Here is a 13,965-nt window from a genome sequence, read left to right as displayed (position 1 = left end):
GCTTTGATAATCCACTTGTTCCAGCAGTTTCACTGATTGACGACTGAGTGCGATGGAGGCCGAGCCCCTCGGACTCTCCTCGGATCCTGCAGACGACGTTCGCTCCGTGGAGCCTCTGCTTGTGGTTTTCACGCCGGTGACGTACTGGACCGCCTTCCTCTGAACGGGCGACCAGACACTGTAAAGTCACTAGAAGCAATTTTCCACTTTCAGGCATCTCCGCAGCAGGACTTGACGTCGGGGTTCACATCCAAATGCCACAACGTGCTGCTGCCGACACGGCGACGGCACAGTGGGATATCTCAACGCTCTAACACGGGCCCAACGCGCTACCGAGTCAGCATATTTCGGAAGTCTGAAACACTGGCAGTCTGGTTTTGGGAATATTGGTATTGCCTTTGTTGCTGTTGCGCCTGCGGCAGCTGCTGCTGGATGTATCCCACAGTGCTTTGCTGTGGGACATTAGTGGTGTGTAAGAAGGTGGGAGTAGATCCACCGTGTACAAGTCCTTGAGCCATCTGGAGACACAAAAGAAAACATCAGTCTTTATTGAACTGTTGCCCGTTTATTATAATAAGCAGTGTCTACACTCGTGCCATCACCTCAAGAGGAAGTTAAACATGTGAGTGGAGGAAGTTTGCCTGAACCATCATCCGTATGACTTTACTTTCTTTCTCATACAAAATGTATACAGACCTTAATTTTGTAATGATTTCGAGTTTAAAACGTTAAATCACACATGAGGAGAGTAATTAGCAAAAGATGATGCAAACAAAAAACGTTTCCAGAGGTCAAAGAGGACCTAAATGCAAGACACCAGGCAGCTTTAATGTAACAACGTTAGTTCCAGAGAACAAACCTGACGGAGCAGGCTGGTGATAAGCCAAGACCAGGGGTAAACATTTCTAAATAAACTCAGGAGGAACACAAACAACCTGACACTGAACGACGGAGCTCACGCAGATTAAATACACAAGGACAGCTTTGTGATGAGACAGGTGGAACAAATCAGAGCGAGGCCGATAATCACAAAGACAGGAAATAAACCCAGACATGACACGTGAGGGTGAACCTTTTAGAATTCAACAGGAACCAGACGACGCACGAACCCAGGACCCTAACACCCTTTGTGTGTCCTCCAAGAGTTACTCAATGAACAGTTACCACTGTCCCCAAATAACCAGCAGCAGCTCTGCGGCTGCTCAAGAGTCCCGGCAGCGACGTAACATTTTCCTCTCACACATCAGCAGAGCAGGTTGTGCTGCCGTTTAACTGGCTGTAGTTCTGTTATGAAGCAAGAAAAAGACGAGTGGAAAAATAGCGCACTCTTTAGAGAGAGAATGAATTAAAGCCCCGATGCAGAGACGTGGCGTTGTCCTCAGCACATGGCGAGAGGAATTTATCTGATTTAACTGTCACAAGAAAAGTATGATATCAAATCTTGGGTTTGGAACTTGTGACTTGTGCGTGACAAACAAGTCTTGAGAAAATTATTAATGTGGCCTAATGAATTTTAGATTACATCAGAGCTTTGCTGCAAAGCCGAGATTTTAGAGTGATTGAAAACAACACGGATCTCTGACAGACTTACACAGTAGCTTGTTGCTGTGGTAACCGAGGATTTAGGTGCAGTGTAATGCCTGAAATTATCATAAATCAGTTAAAATAGAGCCATTGGTAATTCAACAGAGCTGCATTATGCGACTAGCCGTCACATATTTCTTGTAGTTAAAAGTCAGGAAGTCAAAAGGACGGCAGTCCACACAAAGGGACGGACGCACGCCATCACTGCGCAGCCGACGGATGTCGTACCTGAAAGAACTGCTGGGGCTGCTGCAGCTGCAGCGAGTGAGGAGAAGACAGGGGCTGAGTCTGATAGGCCGACTGGGACTGGTTTGCGATGAAACTGTTGTGTGGGATCATTATGGGGGACGTGAAGATCCCCGGGGAGGGGACGAGGACGGCGTTGCAGTTGACCTGTTGCATGGCGAACGACGGGGCGATGATCTGCTGCTCCAAGGTGTATCTGTTTGCAGGGCACAACGGCGAACTTAGGCACGATGTGAAATAGCACCGTGCAAACGGGAAGGTGTGTGTGTGTGTGTGCAGTGTAATTAAACAGTTCTCACATGGTTTGGGAGATGCCCATGTTGCACTGGGAAGGCTGCGAGGTGACACTGCTAGTGGGAACCAGCGTCTGCATCGGCTGGTTGAGGAGCATGCTGCTGGAAATGAAATCGGTCACTGAAAGAACTCAATCTGTATTGTGAAAAAAAGGACCCTCAAAGCAAGGTTTTAGAGAGCATTCGCCTCCTAAAAAGAATATCAAGGGAGTACAACACTAAAAAAAACAAGGTGGTAACCAGTTGAAGGAAGATGTTTTCCCTGCTAACTGCATCTGCTATTCGTAAAGCTGACAGCATACTTGTAATTTCCCATAATGTATGCCATACTGCCAATGTCATCTGGTTTGAAGTGGCTGGATTACACATTTCATGATGTGAAACATATCGCCTCTCACCGTAGCTGTCCATCTTGGTTGAACTCGGTGTCTGTGTGTCTTTGGTTGGCATCCTGCAGAGACCTCGTGCTGGTCTGAGAGAACATCATGGGGTTGCTGTAGAAGGGCATCGTCAGGCTCGTGTTCGTCTGCACGGGCACGCTCACCGACTGTGCCTGCCCGCTACGGGCAATCCTCTGAAACGAAGGAATCGCACACAGCATGTAAAAACTAAACATGAAGCAAATATTTAATATGCTGATACTTCCTTCCTGCATGAAAATACAGTATAAGTAGGTAAAAGAAAAGGAAACAGCACCTGGATCATCAGGTTTCTGTGTCTTTTTACCACAGTGCAAACAAGCATCAACTGCAAGCAACATATGGCTGCCCCCCCCCCCCCCCCCCCCCCCGTTGTTGTTGTGATGTTTATATCTTTAAATAACAGACTGACATTAACGGCTGAATCCATAACCTGTCTCCTGTAGTTTCGTGAGCACTGAAGTAGACTACCGGTCGTCAGCTACTAATGACTGAAGGTAATTTGATTCCATATTTATCCTCTTAACACTACAGGATATGTTTCTAAACAATAGTTGTTTTAGATTTTGTTTGGCTGGTGCAGCTATATACCTGTGTTGAGGGTGAGCTGTTCTTTCTCAGGACTGAGTGAGGGGATGAATTGCGGGCCCCGCAGGACGGTGCTTTAGAGTGGCTTGAGTGCTGCCTGGTCAACCCTGCCTGGCTCTGCTGGGCTGCCCTGCCTGATCCCTGCTGCTGCTGCTGTTGCTGCTGCTGCTGCTGCTGCTGCTGCTGCTGCTGCTGCTGCTGCTGCTGCTGCTGCTGCTGGGCCTGGCCAAAGTCATTTTGGATAGGCTGCTGTAACAACATCTTACACACACATAAACAAACATATTGATCTATCTTAAAAAAAGGTTTTGACTTAATTTGAATTGGAAGTTTGCTTTCACAGGGATGTTTCTTGAAAATCCTTGTTTATTATTAAAAGAAGACCAACTCTATTTTGTTATTTTATTCAGTGTTTAAAATCACAGCAGTGTGTCTGGAATGCCTTAGATTTATTCATATTTAGGTGAGGTTACATTGGCAAACAATAAGGGAAGGACAGTCGTGACAGTTTAATTTGTGATTGGCTAACTGTTAATCTGTTGCACGAAAATGTGCGTTTGTGTTTCAAATCCCAGCTCATCTCATGTGGCCTCCTCATCCAGCAGGCAATGACGTGTGACAGATTGTCTTTACTAGACAACGCCTACAAATGACCCAGTTTCTTCTCTGTGCTTATTATGGGGCCATGTAGTGGTTAGAGTACTTAGACTGAGCTGGTTTGTGCCGGCCTCTTGGTGGGGCCCTTCCACCACCACTCTGAGGGGTCAGGTAATGTAAGCTTACAATACAATGTTGAATTTCATTAACAGCTCTTACATGCCAAACTTTTTTTTTATGCAGCTATCATTTTTCTTCTTCTTTTTAATTAGCCCGCCATGTCATGGATAGTTCTTTACGGGAGTGTTACCTGGAGATTAGCGAGGTGAAGCTTCTCTTTAATGTCGTGCAGCTCCTGCTGCTGCGTCTTAATGTCAGCTTGCAGAATGCGCGTCCTCTCCTCCAGCTGCTCCTTCAGCTGGTTCATTACACAGAGCTGGGGCTCCTGCACCTGATACATGGGCGACGACAACTGCTCCTGCTCCTGCTGCTGCGGCTGTGTTTGCTCCTGCTGCAAAGACAGGATTAAAAAAAAGCAACAGATTTTTTTCTTTTGTACTTTTTTTTATGGTTTATTCTTGTGATTCTTCACACCTGAAATTGGTTTTTCAAGTCCAAAAAAGGATGAGTGACTGTCTTTCTCACTTGATTTATAGAACACATACGGCTTCAAGGCACACGCAACAGATGAAATAAACACAAAGCAGCACCAGTCATAACAATGAGACATTGTACACAAACAGAGGAGAGGAAGGCAACAGGCAGGAGAAGGAGTCTCAGCACTAACCATTGCGGAGCGCTTGCTGCAGGTGGGAGAAAGGGGGAGGCTCAGTTGGGGAGTGAGGTCAAAGGAATTTTGTCTTTGTTGCAAATTCTACAGGGAAAATGACAAAGTTTTACAATACATCTTTGCAATCTGTGACATGATGTTGTGTCAACGTATCTCGACAGACAGACAGAGACAGGTACACCTTGTGAACTGACCTTTGAACTACTAGGTTGAAGTCTGGCGGATGTCTTCTCTGTCCCAATGGAAGCAGACTGCCAGGATGGCGTGCAGGCTTCTGTGTAGGAGTTAGCTGGTGCAAGACAGACAGGTTACCTTTAAATACACTTAGATAATAGTAGACTGAGGATGAAAACAAAGGCATGATACACTTAAAGTCTTCAAGTTCTGCTCATTTCATGAGTGGGATACAGTTCATTATAAATCTTTTATTTCCCCGGTCATCCGGGAAAGAACAGCTTTTTTTTTGAGATTGTGCTCTGTGTTGTGAAGATGTACATATATCAAAAAGCATCAGGTCTTTATTGAGGAAAACCAAATAATCATGTGATTATAATTGACATTAGTGTATTAATAACACTGCAATGAACTTCGCATTTTTTGTATCCTCTTTGAATCAATGGGGAATTGTCCATTTTTCCTAAGCAGAGTAACTATAGCCTCTCTGAGGTGAAATGCATTTCTTTCTGGTTTTATAACAATAGCTCCAGATTGCCCCCTCATTCTGCCTCTGACTTAAACCCACAAACTGGGATGCATTCAGCGAATGCTTTTTCATCGTAGCCGACACACAATGAATAAACTGAGAGAAACCATCCACAAGCAATTTTTTCTGACATAGAGTTTTATGAATATGTCTTTGTAAATAGTGAAAGTGCTTTTGTTATGTGTGGGAAGACAGCAGCAGCAGCTATGTTTATGAAAAGCAACTGTAATTAGTCTGCCACGGCTGCTGTGTATTGGTCATAAATATGCAGATAGAAGTGAAAAGTTTTAGGCGGTGGGTGGAAGAGCAGCTAAAGTCAGAGAGAATGGAGGCTCAAACAAACACGGCATGCTAAAGTAAGCCTTGGAAACATGTCATCATAGGTGCATCGTCACCCACATATATACAGGTAGGTGTTTTCTTGACTTCTGGTGCTTAGTTACGGCAGCAAATTATGGCAGCTGGATTTCTGCATATATTGACCTGCTGTTGAGTGAGTTAGCACTTTAGGAGGCAGAGGATGACTCACATGCAGAGTCTGACATGGCCGTGTGGGAGGACTTCCGGGAGCTGTGGGAGGATACCGAACGTGCGCCGCTGTTTCTGTCCCGCGGAGGTTCCAGTGTGGAGCAGATGTCCAAGTACAGCTCCTGAGCCTGGGACACAGAGAGATGTTCAACACCGAGGGTCAGATCTGAAGCTGAAATAAACACTGACCGTGTAAACGACACACACTGTATGTAAAAGGGAACATAACGCTCACCTTCACTGAAGAGGGAGCGACCTCAGGTGGAGACAGCTCCTCAAAGCCAAACACTCTCCTTCTCTCAGCTCGCACCTCAGCATAACTGACAAAACAGCACATGGAGAGAGTATGTGTGAGTGTATATCTAATTTAACATTAATCTAAACGGTATTTTAAGACGACCAATGCCTTGCACACGTCCCTAATCTCAGGACACTGACAAAGTGCACCCATCTCTCACTCTGCAGACATTAGAGCACCACAAGGTGCAAAGACTTACCTGACAACAGTGTGAGTGCAGACAATGAACTCAGGCTTGGAGTTCCACTGGTGGTAAGTGATGTAGTAGTGCGTCTGCAACCAAATCCACTGCTGACCTTTGGTCAGAAAGCGATAGTAGCAGGATTTACCTTTTCCAAACTGCATTACTGAGGAGAGGAAAAACAGAACGTAAACCTGGTCCCCATATTTTCTGAGATGGATTCGTGGATGCGGTGGTGGTGGTGAAGGCGGTTGAACACAGAGAAGCGACAGTTACTCACGCTGCTTGTGACACTGAGCTATAAGCTCCAAGTCATCCACATGATAGTAATCATAGCCAGAAGTTCCAAGAACCTCGAAGGGTAAATATCCAATGATCGGTGACGCTCTGAAACATGAAAAGGAGATGATAAACATGCAAGGAAGACAAATTCTTGCGAAAAAAGCCAAACACTGCCAAATCGTTTTACCTGTGATCTAAAAACAGGAACTTCCATTCAAGGCTGTGTCTGGATGTGAATTCATCACAGGGATCTTCTACATTACACAAATCCTAAACAAAGATAACAGTGAGAAAGTCACTCTTTGGATTTCACAGCAATGCAAGGAATTCGCAGTCTTATAATATTTTATTTTTGCAGAGGTCACTGGGAGATTTGAATCTAAGGTAGTAAGTACTCTGATGTGAAGCAGGTAGAAGTTGTAACCCACGTCCTGTCTTCAAATCGTCCATTTTGTTCATACATAACAGCTAAACACATTTTCCCAAATACAATGTAGTCCGTTGAAATATAGAGAGGATTTAACCATTTTTGAAGGAGAAATTAAATTCCTACTGCTATGTTGGTGTAATGTTTGTACAATGAAACATATCTCAAAATGCACAGTGTGTTGCTGCTCCAAGGTCAAGCACTTGCCTTTAGTGCCTGACAATTGTTTATATTCAATCATATTTGTTTGAAAGTAGTCTGTGGGAGTAAAATAACACTCAAAAATACGTCAAGGGTAGAGTTAAAAAAACTGCAGATTAAAACCAGTATTTGCAGTAGATTTGTTCGAGGGAAAAATGTATCTATGTGTCATATGGTGCCGACTACACAGCTACAGTCCCTCCATCTGGCAAATCAGTGCAATCAGTGTCTTTTACATTTTGGAATAAGTAGAGGGGGAGAGTTGAAGGCTGTCCAACAAATCTGGTTCTTCTAGCGCCTTTTTCTCATGTAAGGCAGAAAAATGCATGAGTAAAAAAAGCAACAATAAAAACACCTGCCAAACTTGCCTTTTTTGGGCTTGTAGGTGTAGAGCTGGTTGAGTTAAGTATTTAACTGTTACTGTGATATATGACATTACCACGATCTCAGAAAGGTTACAGGAGTTTCATTTGCTTCAAGAACTTGTGTCCAGATTTCAGCTCAGAGAGCACCTCTGGGATCAGATGTATCCTAATGCTGTAATCAGTTGGAATGTACACATTGTGCAACAAGAAATCTCCAGATAGTGAGAGTTCGCACAGATTAAAATGAATGATCTCTCACACAAAATCCCACCACCTGTTTTTTTAAATGTAATGACAGCACACACATGCAACACAAACTGAGAAAGAAAGGCACAAGATTTTAACATCCGGGCTGGTCTTACCTTTACAAACTGTGGAGTGACTAATCGTACAGTAGCGATGAGGCAGACCTGCTCCTCCAGCGACGACTGAAGGCTTCTTGGCAACGTCAAATCGAGCCCGTTACAAGATGTAGGCACTATGTGAAAGAAGACAAGATACAAGGGGAATACAGTTAGATGTCACATCCATCTTAATTACATACCATGAAAAATAACCTTCTTTTATATCTTTTTGCATTCAGTTGGTTAAAGCTACTACAAGGAACTTTAACTTTGTGTTGTTTTTGGCGGTCCCTGTGGACAAAAGCGGTAGTGTTTCCAAACACCGGGGTCCATTTAGAAAACTTCTCATTTTGTTGCAGCAGGGTCCTGGTTTTGGTCCCTGTGCCTTCTCTTATTCCCAGTGGGCCCAGCAATACAGCCTTAAGTAGCGTGGTGTTGTTGGCTTTCAGCGGGGACTGGCAGAGCAGTGTGGCGAAGCTCTGCTCCTGGCCGGAGGAGGAGGAAACGCTGCTGCTAGGTGGGCAGCTCTCCACCATTGCTGCCAGCTGCCGGTGCTCCGCCAGAACAGGTCGCTTTCTGGTGAACCTGCGTGACTTTGTGGTGGAATCCAACCCGGTGGCATCGATTAAAAGCATTAAGAATAACTTAAAGAAATAGCCAATGCTCTCACCGTTGGTCTCATTTACTTATGTAGTTCATATAGAGTCATAAGTATTAAGTTGAGACTGTTTCCTATCTAGTTGAAAGTTCCTCACAGTAACTTTAGGCAAAAGCAGATTAAGAGAATTGATGAACCTTAAATGCACAAAAGTTACAGATTTTACTGAATATTAAGTCTTTAAAACAAGTAGAAAATAAAACCACTTACCATTGTTATGAAACTTGAAATCTCCCACAAACTTGACGTACTCGTACACAGGCGTCTCCTTTGGGTCAATGTTACCTCTGGCTAGATGACAGCAAAATTCTATATGTTTCTCGCCTGAAAAACAGCAGATTGTATTTTCAAGGTTAACAACCTATTCATAATACAGCATCTTTATAACAAAGTGTCTCTTAATGAGGGGCTTCTTGATCATGTCTGTGTGTTTTTTGTGTGACACTAACAGCACAGTAGTTCCTGATCTGCATTGTGGAGAGAAAGATCTTAAGTGTGATTTCTATGAAACCTTCTATTCACAATAATTCAACAGATCTCACAATAGATAATGTCCGCTATCAAGTATTAAAACAACAAGGGGGCATAATGCTTATGTATGATTTTAATATTCAATAATACATTATGTCCATCCATTGGCAGAGTCAAAGAAGTATATTTATGGTTATTAGCTTTAATCTTCAGTCGCTCTCCAATGTAGCACTTAAATGGCACTTACTGATAGCACTTAGTGGTTTAACTTTATTGAAGAAATTGTACTTTCTTGATTCGTGTTGTTCTGAGTTTGTACTTATTTCAAAATGCACATATTGTTTCAGCAGAATTTTCTGTCAAAAAAAAGCAGAAATTTTGCTTAAAAAGCCAGGCAATCATTTTGAGAAAGACAAAAGATGGATGTCTCTACTGAAATGTGCCAGAGGAGGCGATCGCTCCAGACATGGCTCCGTGACAGTTTGCTATTTAGGCTTCTAACTATAGGCCGAGACACTAGCTCCTCACCATCGCTCTTTCTCAGAAAAGACCAATAGTAACACAGGATTAAGGTCAGTGTCTTGAGCCCAATATACTACACTGCTTTGGATTACTGTGCTAACATAACAGTGATTTAGAGGTCTTAACTATGATACTAAGCTAGCTCCTATTATTAGCGAAAGGGCTAATCATAGAACCACACTAATCATCAATCCAATAAACTTTGGACACTAATTGGGCAACCTGCTCTAAATATAAAGAGTTTTAACTCGGAAAATAACTCGTCAAGAGTCAGGTATAGTTTGTATGATAGACAAACTATACTTTACACAGCTCTTTGAGCAGAAAATGCAACGCTGACTATATGTTTCTCTCACAAACTGAACTTTTAACCTCCTGATATGGGAGACAACCAGACACAACGTGGTGTTGGAGCCAGACAGGAGCCAGATGTGCGCGGAGAGGCCGCACGGTAGGACACTCACTGTCAAGGAAGTCAGCAGCAATGGGGTCAGTCATCAGCATGTGGGATGATAGCAGCTTATACACCTCTCCGTGTTCCCGCTCCGGGAGGAAATTCAAGATATTTTGGTCCACCATATCTGACTGGTGCAAAAGGATAGATGAACTTTAAGCATTTTAAAGTAGTTCCAGATAGACTCAGAGCTAATGGCAGCGTTGAACCGGCGCGTACAGTAATTTATATTATTCATTTTCATTCATTCATTCATTATCGTAAAGAAGTTAAGAGCCACAAACTGAAATCTGGACGTGGTATTCAAACTATCTCTTGTACATGTGTTTTAGGACCATCAAGGCAAATATAAAATGTCTACTTCCAACATGTCTGGGATCAGATGAATTGCAGATATCAATTTATCAGTGCAGGTCAAATATCGGCAAAATTAAATATCGGTGGACATGGAACTGGTATTCTTCTAATCAAGCAGCATTTGTACTTCATACATTCTTAAATAAAAACAGAACAACAGAAACAATGCTGTGTTAGGAAGAGAATAAGAGTCACTAATTTCAGCCTCTTACCGGTAAATGGCCAATGAGTGAAGACACGCTGTCAGATACGTATATGATGTTGCCATCTGTAGTTAACGCCACCAAGAAACCATCGAGGGCCTGTAGGAAGAGGGAGAAATTGGGCACTTTGAAGATGAGGTCATAAGATGTGAAGGCATAAATGAAAAATTACACTCTTACATTGCGACATATCATCATCATCTGTGGTAGTTACATGCATTACAACAGGTTTTTGTTCCCTATTTACCTCTAAGTGCCTCCTCTACTACAACCTTTGGAAGTTAGGCCAAGCTCTCCAGGGGCATTGAAGGGAGAGGGTTTCCTTTTTGTTTTATTAACATGATTCATCAATGCCAGATCTTAATCGACCCGGGCTCTTCCACAAACACAACCTCCTGAGCTTTACCTCCAGCATTAGCTGAGTGAACTCCTCATTACTGAGGAACGAGGGCTTCCAGTCCTGCCTCACATCACACGTTTCGTTCTGCGCAGTGATGTCTGAAAAATACAAGGCCGAGGATTGAGTGTAACAAACTGCCTGAGGAGAAGTGTGTTATCGGGTAATAATGGAAGTAAAGGGGGGAATTAATTAAGGTGTGTCTAATATAAATGGGAATACATGCTGTATTATATATTTCCCTACCTTTCTGTTTCTGCAGGAAGTCAATAGTCCTCTGCAGTATGGTGGACTTGTCCATCTTGCGCGGATGGCCTTGACCCTGCAGCATGGTGCATAGCTCCTTGATGAGCACATTGAATTGGTCTCTTCTTTTCTTTTCCGATTTGTTACGAGAAGCCCTACAGCAGTCAACACAAGAGAACAATTATGAATCAGTGAAATCGCAGGTGGAAGCTCAGCCAATCAAGCACCTGCAGTTCATGTTTATTTATCCTGTTTAGACTGAGCATTGCTTTTCCAAAGAAAAGCTCGCCAAGACCGCAGGGACACACATAGTTGCAGACAGACGTCGAACGGGGAGAGAGAAAGAAATGAGAGAGAGAGAGAGAGCAGCACAGCGATATAGAACAGAATAAAGCGGATACATTTACGCTGTACATTTTCATCTTGATTCCCTCCCTAATTGGTTTCAGCTGTCGCTTTTCAACTTGGTTTGAGCTAACATCAAAATGTTGGTGTAGTGTGAAAGCGGTCGCTCCTTGTGATGTTCCCACAGAGAATTATTAACCAACTCTGCAGCTGTTAAGCCTCTTTTAGCTCCCTGTTTCAGATGTATTAAAGTCTCTCTTTGATATAATTTTCAGCTGTTCTCAGCAAACGCTCAAACAAACCCACTGTGCGTTAACTTCGACACAGCAAACATCAGAAAAACAAAGTTAGTAAGCTAAAGCATATTTTCCTAAGGAGTTGGAGGACTATTGGATATCCAACAGGTTGCCAAAAGCTTTCAAATGAGTGCTAATGTTGCGCCATGAATCGGTACACTGATGCAGCAGGTTTGTTTTTTCATCCCCATTACTGAAGTAGCAAAGACAGAAACTACACATTGATTTAGTATAGTTGTAAATACAGGAGTTAAAATGTCGGACATACAAACATAAAGAAAAAGACTGAGCACCTTTTTGCCTTGTCTTTCTCATCTTCATCCATTAAATCGTCCACGCAGCTGTTGGTGCTGGAAAACACAGGCACAGGGTAGATGTAGTTTGTTTGATGATTTCACAGTGTCCTCGGATAAGAGCTTGGCATATTTATAAGTTGTCATGACACATTGTTAAATCTTTCATAATCGGCCTTTTTCACAGCGGACGTTTTGACTCGTCACAGTAGGATAAGGACACGTTGCTAATAACACTGACAGGGTCTCAGTGAGCCGTGACAGTGTGACAGTGAACCAGCATGCACCAACCCCAAACCATGAAGGCGAAGCAGCTAAATGGAATTCAGCCATCATTTGTTTAGTCGTTTACACCCGCACCTTTTGTGACAAATGTCAAAATGTCTACTGCAAAACAGACAAATTCAGGAGGTTAACCTAGACACACTGTGCTCCCATATCTGTAAGCACTTTCTACCGCTAACATATGACTCTGTTCGAATAACCTGGTAACCCAGTTAAAGTGCCTTGTTTTTCTGCCGCATTTAACAGGTCACTGTGGCATGTAAACGTCCTACTCTATATCTGGTCTGTGCACACTCAGACTCACACCGTTTGATAACGACAAGAAATATGGCTGAACGTGTGGAATCACATTTTATGTTTTAGAGGACACCTGTTCTGTCAAAGAGCAGAAGGAGGGCTTAATCAGCAGCCTGTGTTATCGTTTTTTTTACACATTCCTGCTCGTGAATATTTACTATCTGAGGCCAGAACGGCACGTGTGGACTTTAATATACTGTAAAAAGTTCATCAATGGCAACAGACATAACCATAAAGTCATAAAGCATTGAGGTATATGTAAACAGCCTCATTCTGAAAAGACTTTAACCGGCCAGTATGTAAGTTGTCACAGATAAGCATTTTCAAGGTGTGCCTGCAGGCTTCTGCTCCCCGAGCCTGACTCTTTGTCGGGTTCAAGTCGGGTTCAGAGTGTGTTGTTGAGTGAAGCTCCAGGCTGGTTGGGTTATTTTAATCTAAGTTAGAGGGTGCTGTATAAATAATAAAGCGCCACCAAGAAAATTAATGTTGTATTTTAGATGCTATTAATAATTAACCAATAATTAACCAAGTCCCCATTAATTCTTACAATCCAAAAAGAAAACCGTTTAAAGTGTTAGCTCAGGTTTATTTCACCCTTTATATGCAGCTTATTGATGCAACATTTTAGCTGGGAATAATTGAAAGGTTGAAGAACTATTTGTACAATATTAGCATATGTATATGTAAAGTACTGTGTATGGAGCAGAAATACAATAAAGATCACAAAGTGAAGGTCATTTGTTTTAATACTCACTCCCATTCCCTGTGGGTGGATGGACAGGGATCCCCAAAGTCAGAAAGGTTGTCCATACTCACTCCCTTTCCCAACCAGGCCCTTTCTGAAGTCTTAGAAGTCCCATCCGCGCTGACCTCGTCTGAACACTCTTTTGGGAAAACCTAGCGCGGACCAGTTGCCCACCACCTCCACGAGTCCACTAAAGAAACACCAAATCCTGTGAAAACAGAGACATTTCGTTGAAGGTGACAACTGTGTTGCGTAAATTCGTAATGTAAGCAGACAGGAAGATCCACTATTCATCTGTAAAAAATTGTTTAGCCCTGTCCTTTTCTTTTTACTATAAGGACGTATATTAATGTGTTCTGCAGAATAACCATTAATAATACAATGTAAAGTGTACTCGCAATCTTCAGCAACTACTTGGCTACAGTGCTTCATCACTAAAGAAGTGTTTTTGCACAGAAGAAGCTCCCCTGACCTAGAAAAATGTCTGAGGCAGAAACCTCTTTTGATAACCCAGCATAAAAAAAGAGAGTGTCGAACAGCCACCTCCTTC

General features: G+C 42.9%; 1 protein-coding gene across 1 annotated transcript; it reads right to left on the bottom strand.

Annotated features, from left to right (window-relative positions):
• Positions 1 to 329: 329 nt before the first annotated feature.
• npas2 (neuronal PAS domain protein 2) lies at positions 330 to 13,498 on the bottom strand (the record flags this gene model as incomplete). The annotated part of the gene is made up of 21 exons (XM_079237282.1): positions 13,425 to 13,498; positions 12,089 to 12,145; positions 11,155 to 11,309; positions 10,918 to 11,009; positions 10,521 to 10,610; positions 9,962 to 10,082; positions 8,715 to 8,828; positions 7,865 to 7,980; positions 6,697 to 6,779; positions 6,508 to 6,614; positions 6,246 to 6,393; positions 5,984 to 6,068; positions 5,750 to 5,876; positions 4,712 to 4,806; positions 4,515 to 4,601; positions 4,038 to 4,238; positions 3,134 to 3,391; positions 2,522 to 2,697; positions 2,130 to 2,222; positions 1,813 to 2,026; positions 330 to 518 (listed from the first exon to the last, which is right to left on the bottom strand). Exons 1-21 carry the CDS (start codon positions 13,478 to 13,480, stop codon positions 330 to 332), a joined length of 2,664 nt encoding a protein of 887 aa, XP_079093408.1. The 5' UTR covers positions 13,481 to 13,498.
• Positions 13,499 to 13,965: the final 467 nt, after the last annotated feature.

Source organism: Taurulus bubalis, assembly GCF_910589615.1.
Source record: "Taurulus bubalis genome assembly, chromosome: 2".
Classification (NCBI taxonomy): Eukaryota; Metazoa; Chordata; class Actinopteri; order Perciformes; family Cottidae; genus Taurulus; species Taurulus bubalis.
This window is presented reverse-complemented; position numbering and strand designations above follow the sequence as displayed.